General features: G+C 37.5%; 1 protein-coding gene across 1 annotated transcript in view; it reads left to right on the top strand.

Moving 5' to 3' along the window:
• ADCY1 (adenylate cyclase 1) overlaps window positions 1-11,407 on the top strand; it is a 147,040-nt gene extending 135,633 nt beyond the window's left edge. The window contains exons 18-20 of the mRNA XM_015620219.2: window positions 2,764-2,878; window positions 4,691-4,815; window positions 5,651-11,407. Coding sequence (XP_015475705.1) covers window positions 2,764-2,878; window positions 4,691-4,815; window positions 5,651-5,989 — 579 coding nt within the window. The 3' untranslated portion in view covers window positions 5,990-11,407. The remainder of the gene's footprint in view (window positions 1-2,763; window positions 2,879-4,690; window positions 4,816-5,650) is intronic.
• Window positions 11,408-19,125: the final 7,718 nt, after the last annotated feature.

Below are 19,125 nucleotides of genomic sequence, written 5' to 3'. Positions count from 1 at the left end.
GTTTTTAAAAATTTGTTTATCCCAAAATGTTTGAGTCATGGGTTCTGAGACAGGCATGAAACACTGATCTTTAGAATTCTTTTCAGTGTGTGATCTGAGGCAAACAGGCAGTGGCATACTTTTGTGTCTGCTATAAATGCTCTTTGAACTATAATCCTCAAAACAAGTGTGTTACTGGATAACTTTGGCAGCATATGTTCCAAAACCTAAACATGTTTGTCTCTTATATTTTATAGTTATTGAGTGAAGGGTCAGCTGAGTTAGTCCAGGTCTGGAGATACTGCTCTGAGCTTATGATAGTAATGCATTTAAAATCATTGCAGAAAATCTTGTAGTATACTCTGTCTTCCTTTTTAAATCTTGGGGCAAATTTTGATCTTTTCTATATATGTAGAATTTATTAAAAATTCTGTATTCCAGAAAAAAACAATCTCATATGAAACAGACAATAATTTTTACTTTAACTTAGGGTTTCAGCTGTTCTGTGATCTCTCCCTACTGTTCACCGATGGAAATGAACAGAAGTTACTCACATCCTCTTGCCAGTTTCCCAGTAGTTCTTCAGCATACAGCTGTATATTAGAAGTCTGATAATCTTGGCTGGCCTGTCATGCACAGACAATCACTGCCAGCTTCACACACTCCCTGGGCTGTCCTGTGGAGTCATATGTCTCCATGGGGAACTATAAGACACCCAAGTGCCTCTGGTCTGCCCTCTGCCAGGAGTGTCCCAAGTTCAACAGAAAATCTGGCACAGCCTCTGATTGTGAATCACTAATTTCATACTAGGATTTAGACATTAAAAGAAAGCAGTGGATGGGGTTAATTGTGCTCTTAACTGAGGATATTTATACACTTAAGAATGCAGTAGCCTGATGAAGTCAAATATTTAAATCCCATATTTTACTGGACTCCTGTTTCTGCACCTTGACTTCAGCAGGTGACTACAGTAAATGTACATTGCCTCTGTCACAGTGACTTTGTTGTGATGCTTTGGGCAGTCTTTCCAGTAACTACTCTGATGTTTAAGTAAATAATTGTTTGCCTGTTATATCAACAGGGTAGCACACAAACCAAGCCTTTGTAGATCTTTTGCACAGTATAAATTCATTGTATCTGTATTTCACCAGGATCCTGACTTCACCAGGGTCCTAACTTTGGGTGTTCTTTAGTGCAGGATCAAAAGAGTTTGCCCTTATTCTATTGAGAGGCAACTGTCACCTGCAGCACACTCAATATTTGTCACCAGTCCTTTGTCCTGCAACCCTGAAGGGCACTGCAGGAAAACCGAACATTCATCAGACAGCAAAGAAATGGAAGAGAGGAAACCTAAAGATTAGAGATCAAAACTGTGCACTGCTCTTTCCCTGCTCGAGATATTGAATATTTTTTTCCTTCTCTGTTGGAAATGTATCCATCAGCTCTTTAAGCTTAATTCTTGTTTTTCCTTTGTTTTGGTGATTCTGGAAAAGAGTAGAACTAGCTAGTTCACGTTGCAAGAAGCAGAATTCCAGACATCCAGGCAGGTAAATAAAGGTATCCTTCCCAAAAGTTTGGACTGGCACAAGGATGACTTTCATAATTTTTTGTAAATTTCCTAGCTACATTAAGCAACCCTTTCAAACTGAGGTGAATGAAGGAAATAGCAACCTGTTTCTCAGGTTTTTCAGTGACTGTTTAGTGCATTTATAAAATCTCACTATCATGGCAAAATCTCAGCAAGCTTTCATCTCATGCCAGCTTGCACAGTCCTGTTGTGTAACACCCTACTGAAGCTGCCACTGACCCTGCATTTCTTTCACCATATCCTACCTTTAGCCCACTTTCACTTTGCAAATTTGTTCAAAAATTCATATTTCTTATTCAAATAAGAGCAGAACATAAGAGCAGTCACACTGAGTTGAGTAAAAGGTTTATTCTAGTAACCTGTCATTAACTAACCAAAGTTAGATCCTGGGGGGAGAGCATGAGTTACAGAACAAATATGAAAACCTCTCTTTTCCACTTTCTAATAATATGCTGCTTAGATTTTTACTACATTGTAGCAAATATTTGTTTCGTGATCTTGAGAATTATGTTAGAAGCTTGCTAAATTTTGGAATCCACAATATCCTCTGAAAATTAGTTCCACTAATTAGACTGAAATTGTAAAAATTATTTTCTTATGTTTGGGATTTTATTTACAAGTTAATACTTCACCATTTTACTTGATCCCTCTTGGGCAAAAGGCATTAGTTCATTTAGATACATTTGATAACAGCTCCCTTTAACTTGCCTGGAAAGGAAAAACATAGGGGTGTTCTGCACCTCACAGGATTAAATGTAACAGGAATTTTGTCAATGGGAACAGCATGCACCCCATGGAAGCTGGGAGCTAGCAAAAGCCCCAAAGGGAGAAGAGGGCAAAAACGATAGTTATTAATAATCATCAGGCAAAGTAGTTTTGTAAGAAAGCAGGTTGTATTCCCTGCCACATTCAAAACAAACATCTGCAGCTCTCTAGCAACAGAACCACTTTACCATGGGAACTTTGCTTTCCATTCTTCCCAGAAATCAAAAGGAGACAGAGAAGAAAAAAAAAAAATAGCAGAAAAAAAGAAAGCATGTGATGCAGCTACCAACAAAAGTTTCTTTTTACAAACAAAAAATTGGTTAGATTCTTTTCCTAAGGCATCTTTGAGCTTCTCATTATTTTTCACTTTAGTATTTAACCTGCATATCAGTACCATACAAACCTAATGTGCAACACTATTTTGTTTCTAGGCTAAAAAATCAATTTATTCCCATCTGAGTACACTGGCAGATTTTGCAATAGAGATGTTTGACGTTCTTGATGAAATCAACTATCAGTCTTACAATGACTTTGTCCTACGTGTTGGTAAGTCATGTTTCTACAATTATCACACAAGCAGAAGATTGTTTTTCGTTGGCTTTTCCTGTGCTGTCAGCAAAGGATTACCTGTCCTGCACTCATGATTAAAACGGAAAATTCTCCATTAGTGAGAGAGTCCCATCCGTGTAAAAGGCCAGCAGTCTGGATGGTGTGCATTAGTATTAAGGAACTGTAATTCCCTCCAATTCCAGCGTGTTTACTTAATCTGTGCACCCCTAAAAGGAAAGTGCACCATTAATTTGCCTTGCCTTAAGTCTCGTGGCTTACACTGCTTTGCATCGCTAAGCTGCTGAAAATTGGGTCTTACTGTATTAGGTTAAGTTGCATCTGCAAAAGCTTTGTTGGCATTAAAAGTGCAGTGGGAGCTTTTTCCCTATAGACGCCAAATCACCTTAACCAGTCCTGTTTTCTCCAACAAATCAAATCCTCTGGTGGGTGCAACACAACCCTTCCCATGCAATCCTTTACATGTTATTACATGTCTTACCACTCATTTCTCTCAGCCTTCTTAGAGATCAAGTTCCCTGCTTCCCTTTCTTCATGTATCCTGCTCCTCTTCAGTGGTACTGCCACTGCTGTTGCCGTTTTATTGCATATTCTAACACTGATAGTTTTCTCAGCTTCTTTCTCTGTATATTTTCATGGCTGGCTTGTGAGAATGAGCTGGACAACAGGAAAACTGGGGTCACTAGCAGAATATTGAGAAAAACTAAAGACATCAAAGGCAGCAATAGGAGAGTTATACATCTTTGACCTCCTGTACATCCTAATAATTATAAACCCCAAATTCTCTTTGAACTCTGTTACAACTTGTCTTTCCAGGTTCATGAAGGATCAAATATCTAGCCCTCATTCTTCTGCATAAATTGCCTAAGAAAGCCCTTGTACAGAATCTCATGCAGGGTTTAGTATCTGCAGCTCTTCAGGGCACTCAGAAGAAACATACTCTTTAATCCTCCAAAGAACATGTTGAAATCAGAAATGTAGAATTGGGCTCTGCAGCTTCAAAAAAAAAAAAAATGCTTGAGCCATTTTTACATACTTCTGTCTTCTTCCACTGTTTCTGGGATCTGAGGTGTCTAGTACTAAAAACCGCCCTGACACACTTCACTTACCCCAATCCTTGTGCATTCCAGACCATTATATCTGTTCCACTTGGAAAGCCTCCATTAAAAGGCTTTATATGTGCAACTGCAGTGGAAGTTATAGTAAAAAAAGATCTTTAAGTTTGCCCCATTTTCAGCTAAACTGCTTTTCTTCTTTTCTTTAAACATACAAAGTCCACAGAAGGATACATTTTTTATATTGTCTATCATATTACATTTCCAATAAGATATTTCAAGGAATGTCTTTGTTGTGTTTCTAAGACTTTTACAAATGCAGAAGTCCACTTGGCATTAATTTAATCATAGAACCATGAATATGCTGAGGGATCATAGAATATGTAAGGGACCCATCAGGATCTTCAAGCCCAACTCCTGGCCCTGCACAGGGCAGCTGAAAAGTCACACCATGTGCCTGAGAGCATAGTCCAAATGCTTCTTGAATTCTTTCAAGCTTATTGCTGTGACCATTTCCCTGGAGAGTTTGTTCCAGTGCTCAGTCTCCCTTTGGGTGAAAAACCTTTTCCTGGCATCTAACCTAAACCTTCCTTTGACTCAGTTTTATGAGGTTAACATACATTACTGTATTACAAAAAAAAATGCTAGGATGCTTGTGTCAAATCTGTTTTGCAGGATTCATGTTTCCTTTGGATAATATGCTGTAGTGAAAACCAAACTCATTGTTTAATTTTAGGTATTAATGTTGGGCCAGTAGTGGCAGGAGTCATTGGAGCCAGAAGACCACAGTATGATATCTGGGGGAACACTGTGAATGTTGCCAGCCGGATGGATAGTACTGGAGTGCAGGGAAAGATTCAGGTAAGTGCATTCTAAGACAACTTTGCAAACTTTACGTACCTCCTGTTTTATATGTGGTTACATTTTCAAGAACACTTAGAAAACACAGCCTCACTCTGTTCTTATGGAGAGGGCAACACTCTCCAGATGACTCACCATCAGAGGTATAGTTGTTTTCCATCTTATACACTTCACTCCTTAGAGACAATGAAATCCTCAAATAAATCATTTCCCATCAGAAGAAACAACAGTTCTCTGCTTCACTGCACACAGTTGGAGGTAAGCCTGGGAATGCTAACACTGCCAGTCTTTGTGCTGTAGAATTTTTGCCTAAATTAGACCTGCAAGGAAAGTATCTATGCTCATTTGCATCTTACTACATTTTATGTAGCTCTAAAAATTGCTTGGATATTTTGGGTTGGAGAGGTGATGAAGACAGAGAACATTGTTGTTCTACTACAAGAACCTATGGTGTTCCTCTCAGAAGCTCAATGAACACCTGCAGTCATTTATCCAAAATACCTGTCTAATCTCCAGGGATTAAAAGGTCTTCTGCAATAAATTAACATCACTGGAACTGATACAGTTTAAAATTTGGTTATATATTTCTGTTGGATGGAGCTTAATCTGTCTGTGTATTTATTTAACTCAAGACCAGAAATTCTGCTTCGCAAATTCCAGCTTCATCAGTGATCTTTACTCCTTAAACAAAATTCTAAGTGAGCCTGAGAGCAGCTGTAGCTGCTAATCCATTCTGTTTATGCATATTTCATGACTGAGAAGTAAAATGGAGAAAGGGGTGGGAAATCACATGAACAGAAAAAAGTAAAGTGCTTGTTTTTTTTTCTGTCTTCAGGTGACGGAAGAAGTTCAGCGGATATTAAAAAGATGCAGTTATGAATTCGTGTGCAGGGGTAAAGTCAGTGTAAAGGGAAAAGGTGAAATGTTGACCTATTTCCTGGAAGGAAAGGCTGATGGAAATAATTCCCAAACACGGTCTTTAAACTTAGAGCGGAAAATGTACCCTTACGGGAGAGCAAACATTCAAACAAAACTGGGCACCAGCTGTCCATCGGTGTCCTCAGCTGCTAGCTTTACTGTAAAACCTGGTCTTGGAGCAGGTCAAGCATCTGCCACTCACACAAACCAAACACTGCATTATCTTCCTTCTGTGCCAGCTGTGAAGGAGGCATAGAACAAAGGAGATTTGGTTGTGCCACTTGCAGTGAACTCGGAGAGCAATGGTTGCCTGAATTTTTACTAAGAAGTCAGAGGTCATAGGCCATGTCATTAACCAAGGACCACTACAACCCAACCAAAGAGAACTTGGGGACTGTGTAATGAACTCTTGGGATGGAACATATAAGGGCTAGAAATTCTGTTATGAAAAGTCAAAACGGGATTTTCTGGAAATGAGGAATATTTTCTTGGCATTTTTAAACAGTAAATGAAAAAAATTAGATAAATGTGCAAGCAATTATTTATGTGTGTGTGTGTGTATATATATGTTTTTATCTATATATACACACATACAAACAGTTCTGTGTAGACTTAATAGAGATTTATAGAGATTAATATAAAAATGTGTATTTATTTACACATCCACCTGCAGTGACACAGCAAAGAGATTTCTCTTTCTGTCATAGCCAGAATTGTTGGGCCTGGGATTAGCAAAGCTGCATTTAACCATGGAATGTGGGATGCCTGGAGTTTCTCCAGGGCTACAGCAAGGCTTTGAGAAATTGTGCTCCCAGTGCATGAATTTATGCAATGAGAACAGCGTTTACTGTGTCATCAATGGCAGATTAATGAAGACTGGATTCAGCTAATTACAGAACCCTACATATTTTTTTAAGTTCTCCTTGCATGCTCCAAGAACTTCCAAAAACTTTCAGTCAAACCATTACACCAGGATATAAAGTAGATAAACCATAGAGCTTAAAGTTTAGGCAAAAGAACAATATATATTCTTTCCATTATAAAAAAAAATACAAGAGTGGTAGAGCATAGAATTTGCTGCCTCTTTGTAGGTCATTTGACTCTCTGCAAGATAGAGGAGCCACCCTGCAAGCACAGCAATATGCTTATGCAATATAGAAACATTCCTGTATGTACAGTGCTGATTTTACTGAGGAGGAGAAGGATGGTATTATTTCAGGCTTTTAGAAATAGCACAAGTCCTGTGGCTCAAGTCCAGGATTTACCATTCTAAACAGCTCAAAGAATAGTCCTGTACTGGTGACAAACATGCTGTTGCTAGTTTTGTGACATTTGTATGTTTGCCAACACAGTTTTATATATTAATTTATTTTTAAATTTATGCCACAGTTTTATTATACCTTGATTCTATCCAGACTCACTCTTCAAAGCGGTACAATTATAGAAAGCTATAATTCTGAGAAACAAGCACAGTCAAACTTTGCCAAATGAGGAGCACTGGTAAATATGCCAGGAGAGAAAGGCCTGCTCTTAATCTGCATAAAAAGGAATATATGGTGGCTGCTTTTTTCCTCTACTGCTGCCCATATCATAATGTTTATGTTTTCACACTGAAATGATGATCTGGATCTGAAATGTGGAGTGCAACTCCATAGTCAAAGGGGGAGCAGTTGAAGGTCATCCTGCTGAGAGACATGTACTCCATGGACGTGTGCCATACTGTCCTGACAGGGAGTCACAGGCTAACTAACCTTGGTTGCTCTCAAAAGAGAAGTAAAACTTTACGTTGGCCAAAAAAATGCAAAACTTCCTTTGAACAAGCAAAACAGTCCAACCCCCCCAAAAAAATAAAAAATCAAAAACCACCAACAACAAAAGATAAAAAAAAAACCACAAAAAATATTAACAACCCACAATACTAAAAATCCCACTCTAGAATGCAGAAGTTGTATGGATCATACAACAGAAAATTTTCATGTATGAGGTGTCACACTTGCCTTTGGTGGGCCTATGTTGTTACAGATTCCAGTGAAAATAAGGTTCTGAGAGAGTCCCCTCTTATCAGCTTTTTTGGATTTTTTTTTTTTTTATTACTTTGGAGCAGAATTTTTTTGTGTTAAAAGTATATGACAGCACTATGTCAGTAGATGCAAATGGTTAAAGAAATATTGCAGGAATTTCTGTCCTCCACATCAGGATACTGTGGGACTCCAGTGTTTTTCAGCAGAGTTTTAATTTTCATGTATCCTGTCTGCGAGGTGCTTCATTAAAAAGCTGGCAAAGTTAGTTAGTATTATGATTAAAGTGACTATAAAAACCTGAGAACTGCTTCCTAATTGTACTGTATAAGTAATATGAACCCTGACTGAGCTGAACAAAGTCACTCTATTTCTTTATCTCCCTAAGAGCTACCCAGTTCACAGATATTCCTCTAGAATAATTTATTTCTGGGTTTGAGACATTCAGATCTTTTAAAAAATATACATGTAGAGAATACAGATTTAAAATAACAAATATTTACATAACTAAACTGAATAAGTGATATTCTTGCAAAGCACACTGCATAGTTATGTTCTCTAACAGATTTATAAGAACTAAATCATCACACGGGTAAGTTAAATATTTAACCAAACTGAAAAGCATTATGTGCAATAGCATTAATCACTCAATTCCACTCTCAAAGAGCCCATGCTACACAATATTTTAATTCAGTGAATTTGGTATCATTTCACTGATAATAAAAAAAATAAAAGCATCTTCAGATCCTAGCCATAGATCTGGGAGTATGTGAACACATCTACCAAACACACCTGCTGGCCCACCCAAAAGCTTTCAGTGAAATTACTTATTTGTTACTTTTTTTATTAGGCTCAAGATATAGGCATCTTGCCATGGTTTCTTTGATCTTTGACTGGGTGGACAGTGAGCAGAAATGAATTGTCCCCCTGCTGATATTTTTGTGACTGCTTTCCTTCCCAGACCCATTCCCAGCCTGGTAATGTCAGTGGAAGATCATGTAGCAAGGCAAATTTAGATTATTCATGTCAACATTTTAAATTATTAGCAGGTGATAATTACTTAGAATTGGTCCAAAGATTTTCAAAGCTGATCCTCTTTTCCAACAGCCAGATTAGGCATGTGACTTTTGTAAGAATGTTTTCCATGTTGAACGGAAAGGACCAGACAGGCACAGTCCATCATCAGTTTCTCCTTCTGCGCTTTTGTAGGAGGTCTCTGCCTTCCCAGAGCAGGTTGAGTGGACCAGGATGGCTTCTTGGTACTGCAGGCAAGCTGGTGTGCATGTCCTAGCTTACAGAATCAATGATGCTATATTTGGACCTAGTTTCCAGACTTTAAGTCATAGATTTATAGAAAGCTTTGGGTTGGAATGGAACTTAAAGATCATCTAGTTCCAACCCTGTTGCCATAGGCAGGGACACCTTCCAATAGACCAGGTTAATATCACTCTCATTACATTCATTACCATTAACACCATTATCTTATCATTAATATCTTTTGTATTTTTATTATGGTTGCTGTTGCTGGTTAAACCATGGGGAAAAACTATATATTACCTTGTAGTCCTGGACTGAGCAGTTTAAATTATGAGGAAAGTTCAGCTAAGGCACAAATGAGTCAAATACAATGTAAAAATGATAGGCAGGATTCAGCAGCCATTTCAACAATGAAAGCTAAGTGCCCACTGAAATCATAATAAAATGAAGCCGTGCTCTTATCTTTATGCTTTCCCTCCCTCTTCATATAGTTTTTCCCCATTTTCCTGTTCTGTCTACATTTGTTTAATTTCAGCTCTTGTGTGACAGTTTTAAATAACATATTTAATCTCTTAGCTCTTCTGCATTCTTTGACATGTTTAATAAGTTTAATACATGGAAAGAGGGGAAATATACATGGAAGTGATACTTCTGAAAACATCATAAATGCACATTTTCTGACAAATTAGAGAAGATTGTAAGAAAAAATTTTTATTGGCAATTGTCCTAAGATGGTATGTGGCCCACTCCAATATTCCTGAAAATCATCAGAAGGATTTCCCTGGATTTCTGTGGGATTAGTGTTGTGTCCATCTTATTGCATGCAGTTGTGTTTCCTGTCTTGCATATATTAATTTTCTGGTCTTGCCTGGGTAACCTTGCTGTAGCCCCACAGCAACCAAAAGTCCCTAGTATTCATCTGAGGATAGTAACTTGTTGATCTGTGGGCAGAATAGCTTCCTGTACTTCTGTTCACTGTTTTGTGCAGCTGTTAGCTTGAAACAATTAACAGATACAAGTGCTACAACAAAGCGATGCCATTTTGGCATGTCAATGTCTGTCAATAGCAAGCACAATATTTCACATCTGTTTGCATGTTTTCTCTTTCAGATAATAGGAATAATTTAAGTCTTTCATTCTCTATATAAGCATATAAGTGTCAGAGATCTTTAGTCTTGAGAGCTAATTTCTAAGTGTTCCTATACTACCTTTATCTTCAAATGATTTTTAAATTATTTTTCTCTGCTGAGATTGTAAACTGACATTCCATTGGATTACTGGCTAGATATTTCCAAACATATTCCATTTACATTGACTAGAAATCTATTTTACCCAGCCTGTAAAATGCATAGTTTTTTGTAGCTGCTTTGCACTGTGGCTAGTGACACTCCCTTATCTTCACCAAACAAACAGAAATTTTCCCTTGCTTTCCCTAGGTGAGACTGAGAGCCAGAAGCTTCAGCTTTTTAGGGCTGAGTCTGCATCCCCTAATGTATCCACAAGGCCTGCAGCAATCACCAGTTTAGTATGCTTGTAAAGGTCAGGAGCTGAGCTTCTGTAGGCCAAGTTCTGCTTTGGGTTATAGCAATGTCTCATGTCAATACTGAACTGAATATTTTACAACATTGTAACCAAGAGTAGGTCATGCACCTACTCTTTCACACTGTCGCCTGTAATTTATCTGTCAGGCAAAATAAAGTAGTTGGGTGTCACTGTTTGAAGGGAAACAGTACGACCTGTGCCATTTCAGTGCTTTGAAGAGTCTGAACACATTAGTAAGTAGCATGAATCATTTTCCTGTGTTGGATTCCTGCTTGTAGCAGAAAAATGCATTTTCTTTACATTAGCAAGTCCAGATTCTGTATGTGTTCTGCCCAGGCAGGAGGACTATTTAGCCATAATATTCTTTCAAGTTAGAGTTTTGTATTACAGTGAAAACCAACATTTTTTTAATTTGTGATAAACCTGTATTATAATGCCTTATTTTTAATCTTGTACAGTGTTACAAAACAACAGAAAACATTGGCCTTTCATGTATTATTCACTTTAAAAGATGTATTGTACTATGAAATTTTGTAAATAGTTTTAGCTTGGACAGGTAATTGCATGTACACTTGTATAAAAAGAGGCACACTTTTAACAAAAATTAATGATTTTTGTAAGAGGCATTTTACATGTGCATGGAGATTATATATCCTTTTAAAATGGATGTCTTTTTGGTTTTTCTTGCAATCTACTGCATGCCATTCATGCCTGACTTCAGTAAAACAAAACAGTAAGTTTTCCTAAATGTTTTTGACATATCACTTCTGGCACAGTTAAATCACTAGTTGCATGTGCATTCAGCAAATCAAAATAAAAACAGCAAATAAAGAAGAAAAATAACTTCATGATTGTGATCTGCCAACCTCAGTGTTTCAAGGTCCATAACACAGTATATGAAAAGTGTTATCAACATCTAAGCTGTCTTCATAAGATACCTTCTGGTCATTAGAAGCAATAAACTACTCTGTAATATAAAAAGTAAACCAATACTCTAGTTCAAAATGGTGTAGTATCTGATATTCAGTGGTTATTCTCTGATACTGCAATTGATGTAGTATTGTCATCAAGAAGGACCAGGTGTCAAATCCATCTTTGCTGTATGCAGGTGCAACACTATGGAAGGCAAAGAAGGTGAATTTGGCCCATTAACGTTACCCAGGGTATATTTCTAATGTGAAAATAAGTTATTGTATGTGAAAAGTACATAATGCAAATAGGTGGTTTTCCTGGATACATACATGTGTGTGTGTGTGTGTGTATATATATATGTATATACATACATACATACATACATATATATTAATTAATTTTGTTGCCTTATTTCTATCAGATTTTTTTTTACTTATTTTCCAAATAGTTTCTATTGCTAAGCAGAAAGTATTCAACAAAACTATCCAGAGAAAGTTAATTTGGTTTATCTGGCTTTGAGCCATCTGGGTTCTTTGCTAATTCCATTCTTCCAGAGGTGCCTCCCTTAGGCATCACAGCCTAACTCACAGCTTGAGGCTGATGTCACGTAGTGACATTAGAATAACAAATAAATATCCAGTCCTCTATCTGATTTTTCCCATAAAGCTGATGAATAAAACTTAAAATTCTGAAGGAAAACTTCAAATTCTGAAGGTATTTTGCACACCTCATTTTTAAAGTGGTCATATCCATGTCTCTGCAACTCAGGATTTCTTCTCAAATTACTTATATAATTGCTGTATGACAAATAAGGAGTATTTGAGGAGCATAACACTGAGTCTTGTGGCAAAGGGAAAAGGGTGTGGACTGTGAATACTTTCTGCTTTGGATACGGATTTGCATTTTACAATTTGAGCTAGTTTTATAATAGGACTCAGAAATCTGTTAATTTCTTTGTTTAATCAGGTGACTGTAGGGTTAACTAAGCAGTAAAGCTTCTGCAAGTACTTTTGTCATCCTAAGAGGCAGGCTCATACAATATATCCCTGTTGCCTGCATAGAAAAACCGCTACCTTGTACTGACAGTTGTCTTCATTATAGTAGTTAAGGGTTTCTAACAGTCATAAACTAATTCATCTCAGATTCAGTGGGTTTTACATCTTAGCGTAGTGTAATTGTTGTGAATAATGACAATCTCGACACTGCTCCTGTACCCCAACCCTGTTTATGATCTCTGTTTTCCAGAACTCTCTATAGGCAATTTTTAGATCATTGTTCCTTTTAATCCCATCTCTCACTGAGTTCTCAGGCCAAATCTAAATCACTAGTAAATGTATTAATGTAAATAACGGAAAAAGTACATATAAGGGAGTGGCTGCCTGTTGCTCTTTAATTCCTCTCAAAAATATCACACTGCTTGGGTGGCCTGATGTGAATTCCAATCTGATCGGTGCAAGGATAAAAAGAAGAAAAAAAGAAAAATAATGGGCAAAGTTAGCAAGAGATCAAAACAAAAAAAACCTAGCCTGTGAGATAGCACTTGCTGAAAGAAAAAGGTGAAAAGCCAGTACTCTTCTGAAGTCAGTGGTAAAACTCAGTGACATGGGATAAGTCTCGAGTGTCTGATCTGGGAGTATTTTACCAGATTTGTAGTGCAACAAAAATAAGGCTTGTGTTTAATTGCATAGTCAAATCACTTTCTGAGGGTTTGTGTCAGTTCAGATTTACAAAAATGTTCATGATGTCCCGGTGAACTACTTCCAAAATTTCAGAAGGAATTATTAGAAATAATTAGGTGGGGGTTGTCACCTTTAATGCCTGTTTTTTGATCTTAAGGAAGCACCTTGGAATTCGAATTGGCATCAGTTCACGTACATAGTGTATGTCCTGAAAGGATTTGGTTTTTGCTTGTGCCTTACTGCATGCTGGAGGATCTACTTCTTTATATTAGGATCCCATTTTATGCCTTCTGTGGCATCAGACATGACATACCTGCATAAAACAGGCTTGGAAGGAACAAAAAATGCTGCATCACTGTGAAGATTTTTTATTAATTCCTTTCCTACTTTGGTTTACTACCAGTACAGCTATGTGGATGCAAGGAGTGCTCCATTTGTTTGTGGAGGGAGGGCAGGTATATGTGGGTCCAAGCTGAAGAAGAATAGGTTTCCTAGAAATCTCAGCACATACAGAAAGCTGAGTTCTGAAGAAAATATTTTCAGATAGTTTGGGGCTCCTTTTACAAAGCTGTCTGCTCTCCTCTCCAGAACACCTTGTAACTGCACTTTCAGGTTTGCTAGATATTAGTTAGCCTGCTGGTGGTAAAACAGCTAACAAACAGTTCTTCTTGTGGGCTAAAGTGGGATTTAATTACTGTGGTTGTGCACACTATCGTGTCTTACTTTCAAGTGCCTGAGCTTCTGCTTTAATCCTAGACCTGTCTGTCAGTTACAAAAACCTTCAGCTGGCACACTGAAGTTACTTAGGTGATTTCTCATGCCTTTTGCTCCTTAGTGCACATGGCTGCACAGGTTGTCTGTTCTTACATTTCAAATGCCATTCAAGCAATGTATGAAGAATTTTCAATGAGATGTAAATGGAACTTAATTACCTGTGCCATCAAAATGGCTTCATGATAATTATATTTTTAATTGCTACGGTAGAGATTCATCTTAACTTAGAATTCCTGCTTTCTTTACAGTAACATTACTAGGGCTCAATAAGGAAAGACAAAAAATCCCAGATTGCATAACTTGCTCCCATTTACAAGTAAAATTGTCTGTCCAAAACTGAATTCAGACAATGCAGATGGAGAGTTTCTTTTCTGCATTCAAAAGTCATCTGGTTACTACAGAGTAGCTTTGAAAAATGTTAGAGAATACAGTAAGAATGAAAGCAATGCTTGCTAGTCTAAAAACTAGAATCCAAGAACAGCTATATTTTCTAGTATAATTAACTCAATATGGACAATCTTAGAGCAGTGATATTAATGGCTTTGAAATTCTGACAGAGGTTAAATTCTGCCACACATTTCACAGTTTCAAGCAGATTCAATCAAATTTGACCCATCTCTTAAAATCCCTGTCTTCAAAACTTGTGTTGCAAGTAACGTCTGTCTGGATTTTATCCTGCTGGTAAGTCCTTGTACTCTCTGCTCTCCAGAGGTTAACTTCTAACCTGCTGGCATATGTACATAGGTTCTTCTTGCAAATAAGATGCTAAGCATTTTTCCAATCTGTTAAGTGAAAAGATTTAAAAGTGTTCTATAATTAATGGTCAGCAGCCTATGGTAGGAAGCAAAAGACCATGCAGAGCTTGAGTTCTACAAATGAAATTAGTCTGCCTACACATGATGACAGAGAGTCCTTTATAGGCTTATCCATAATTTTAAGCATCCTATGAATATTTAGATGTAATAAATACCACAGCAATAAGAGGAGATGGAGCTAGACATACCTGCCTGCCTCTAACACCACATAAGACGTCTTTGGATGTAAAATATGACCTCCAGCTAATAAAATACTGCTTCTTCATAAATTGATACCACTTCTACCCTCAACTCACCCTCAGTTGTTCAGTGCCATCATATTTTTGTTGAGGTGTTAACTGTTCACTCAAACCTGCTTTACCATCTCTCTCTGTAGGTCCTTTGTCACATAGTTGTCAAACTTCTTTTTCGAAAATACATTTTAAAAAAATTGATTTTATTATAGATAATAGAAGTTTAGGGGAAAAGAAAAACATTTAACATAATATCATTAGGAAGCAGTACATGTGACAACAAAAGGGCACATAAACATACCCTGTGATGGGAGTGCAGGCACCAGCAGCTGGCAGCAAGCTGGGCAATAACTATCTGAAAGGTTTCAATCTGCCATCAGCAAGCAGAGCAGCATCTCTGCCCAAGGCCCTGAAAAAGAGACACAGACAAGAAAGAGTGGTGTAGCCTAATTCATGTTCCCTAGCAGTTTAACAAGAACCTGCAAACCCATTTCAAGAGCTGTCATGTTGTCAATGTCTGGATACCACTCTTTAGTAAAATATTAGAGGAAAGATACAGGCTTGGAGTAAAATAAGGCTGGTTGAATTGAAACATTCAGTAAAAAGACTGTGCAAAAGGAATTTTATCAGCTACTTAATCTGCAGATGTTTGCAGTAAATTCTGCATTGCTTCTGAACTATCTTGAATATTTGCTTAGACTTTGTGGAAAAAATAATTATTTGCATCAGGTAGACATATGGGAAAATCAATGTATTCTTCTCTGTATTTATTGGCATAAAAGTTTCCAGTAGAGCTTTTAGTCTTGTCTACAGCCCAGTAAAATGAATGAAAATATTAACTTCAACAATTATTGGATTTTTAGATTAGGCCTTATTCTAGTGTCTCTTCCTCTGCCATGTCAAATGGGGTGTGACCAGTGACTTCAAAAGGACCAGGAGGAGGCCTCCTGTATCACAAAAGAAACATCTACATAGGTAAAATGGATAGTCCTAAGTCTTTAAGGAGTGAACTAGTAAGTCAAGATGTCATTATTCCAACTGCTATAGCCCACTGAACCTATAAATAATCTTTTTATCTTTATAGCTATACTATATATATATATATATATATATATATATATATATATACACATAGTACAATACAATAACTTAACACTGGGTAACTTCTAATGATAGATTTTCATTAATAATACGGGTCTATTTTTATGTAAATATATTATTGTAGAGTATCTTCCAGTCTTTTTCAGGATTGTTAAATTGAGAAGAGCAATTGAATATTTGTCCTATTTTTATGTTAAAAAGTGAATGGACTGAAATGTTAAATGTGAATGTAAATTTCTTATTGCAACTTTTATACTGAGTGTTTGCACTATTATAATTTCTGGAATCAAATTAAAAATAAAGGAAAAATTTGCTTGAATAAACAGCTGTTTGAGATTGTTGTTCTGGTTTTGGTTTGGCTTTTGTGGGGTGGGGTTGTTTGGGATTTTTTCTGTTTGTTTTGTAAATCAAGTTGCATTCATTATTATATACCAAGCTGCCTCTCAGAGGGTCCAGCTACAGCTTCTCAATTTTCAGGCTATGAACATGCCTCTAGAAATGCTGCAGTTCTGCTTTCAGAATTGCTTTGAACTAAAGAATCTCATGAGAACAATTGAGCTCCCTTGTGAGTCTTTGTTGATTTTCTGCATTGACTACAGTGTAAGCCAGCTTGGGCCAAGTGTTCCATTTGCTGTGCAAGCAGAGGAAAGTAAACATGCAATGACCAGCATAATACCAGCCACACAGACCAGAAGGCACTGAGGGGAAGATTATCTCTCCCTTTCCACAAGGCAGAAATTATTGGTCAGTTTGGGCCAAGGGTAGATTTTGTAGGTAGCTTATGTTGTGCAAGGTACAGAGACAACCTGAGAGCAGAATTGCATAGGTTAACTTAAAATTGATTTAAAAACTGATACAGTTTTATCAGGTAATGTGCCTCACAAGAGAGTCACTAAGTTTGGGTAGTTCAAAGCAATTTGATTGTACCATTTCTAAATGACAGCACACTCCAATCTGGCCAGCTCAGAGCAGAAGAGGTGCTCATGTGCCTCATCCCTGTCCATGAAGATATGCCCTGAGATAACCTGGAAATGCAGGGTCCCCTGTGATGTAGAACAGCCTGGGCTCACATGCAACAGGCATTAATCCAAATGTTAGACAGTCTCTTCAGCTGTTTTTCTTGCAGGTTAGAGAGCACAGTGTGAGTTACACAGAAATACACACTTGTCAGGGAGTGTGATGGAACTGTTCTTGGTTTGCCTTTTCATTAGTGAGATGTGTTTGAGGCCTTTTGTTGCCATTTTTTGCCAAGTCCTTTCCTTCTGAAAGACAATATGCCAGACCTTCCTAAGTGTGAATCAGAATGACTCCACTAAAGTCAAAAAGACATAAACTGAAAATCTCTCCTTCACCTTTCATTGTGCCTATTCTGCCACATTAGTATTATAAAGATTTCTCTTAATACTAAAATGTGTAACCCTTTGAGTGTTGTTCTGGGGACTCCTATGTACATGAATAGACACAGAACTATTTATACTAGTGTATAAAATATGTACCCTCACAGACACATATGTTAACGAGACAGTAATGTTCTGGATTAATGACTCAGGTCATTACTTGGAGACTTTCTTTCTACCATGCCCCACTACACAGCCAAATCACTTCAGAGAAAGGATGAAAATTAATTTTGCTTAAAGAATGAGGCAGTATCAGCATTAGATTTTCACCCCTCTGGTAACACTTTTGGACATGAGGAATTCCAGACAGCATTTCCATAGCATAAACCACCCAGGACTGAAACTGAGGTTCTTGTCCAAAAATATCACCACAGGATATTGTTGATTTCAAACAGGCAGAAGAGGAGAATAGAAAATGAGAACATTGTGTACATTGTCCGTTGTGTACTTTGGTGCATTGCCATTGTATCTATGTCAAAGTCTTCCAGTTTTGCAGCCATTCCCTAGAGCAGTGGGTCACCTAATACCGTTCCTGCTGGCAGAACATGATGTTCAATGGAAGGAAACAATTATACAGGTATCAAATCATGGACTATATTCTTGTTTGGGCCATTCTGATGGGAAAAAAAAAAAAAAAAAGCTGTAAAGTGAGCCACGTATTAGAGATTGTCTGTGACATTTCTGGCTCTCATGAAACTCTCTGAACTGTCAAGAGAGCATTTAAGAATGGGGATCTTGAGGTATAGTCAGGCTGCTTAGGAGTCCTGGTCTGATTGTAATATCCAGTCTTGTGCACACTATTTCTGCTGTCAGCTTCAGAAGTAGTTTGCATAAGTCTTCAGGCTCAGAGAACAGAAAATGTTTTTTAATATAACATTAATATGAGTCTCCCAGGCTTACACTGTTCCTATATTTATAACCAGGCATTGGTTATACTGCTATTAGATTTAGCCATAATGAGATATAAAGGAAGAAGCTAGTGATGAAGTAGTCATTATTATCAAGCATATTTACCTTTTCATTTACAAGGCACACTCTGGAGATGCCAATGTTGGCTTTCATCGAGGCAGTGTAACATAAATTACAACACCATCATAGATGAAGCAGATGAGGCTCCCTACCAGAAGTACTCTGCTTCACTAAGTCATTGGGGACCCTGATTAATTAATTAGCGTTCCCTCAACTTAGACTGCCTGGGGATTCATCTGCACAATTCCAAGGCCGCAAGAAAGAGCCAGTTGTATTCACCTGGCCTTACTTCCCACACAGGACTATACTCAGTCTGGCCATGCTACTGCACTGCACAAACACAGCACTTTTAGTTTATTATTGGATGTAATAAAGTAAAACAAATCCATCATTTTCTGGTTGCTGAGAGATTTGAAGCTAGACGTTTGTTTGGCATTGGCCAAGCTGGGTTCATACTATTGCTAAAGGTCATGAAAGCAGCATGGACTGTTTTCCCCCAAACTCTATAGTTACTCTGTATGTTTATTGAACTTTGGCAATACTGTTATGTGCTCCTCAGCAGCTCTGCCAACATAATTAAAAAGGAGCAGTTGTATCAGAAAAGACACAGCAAGTTACTGAGGAAAGGTCCCAGTTGAATATTAACTCAGATTGACTAGCAGGGTGTAGAAACACGTAGAAAGTGTATAGGACAC

This window comes from Parus major, chromosome 2 (genome assembly GCF_001522545.3).
Source record: "Parus major isolate Abel chromosome 2, Parus_major1.1, whole genome shotgun sequence".
Lineage (NCBI taxonomy): Eukaryota > Metazoa > Chordata > Aves > Passeriformes > Paridae > Parus > Parus major.
The sequence above is the reverse complement of the archived record's forward strand: the minus strand, read 5'-3'. Positions and strand labels throughout refer to the sequence as shown.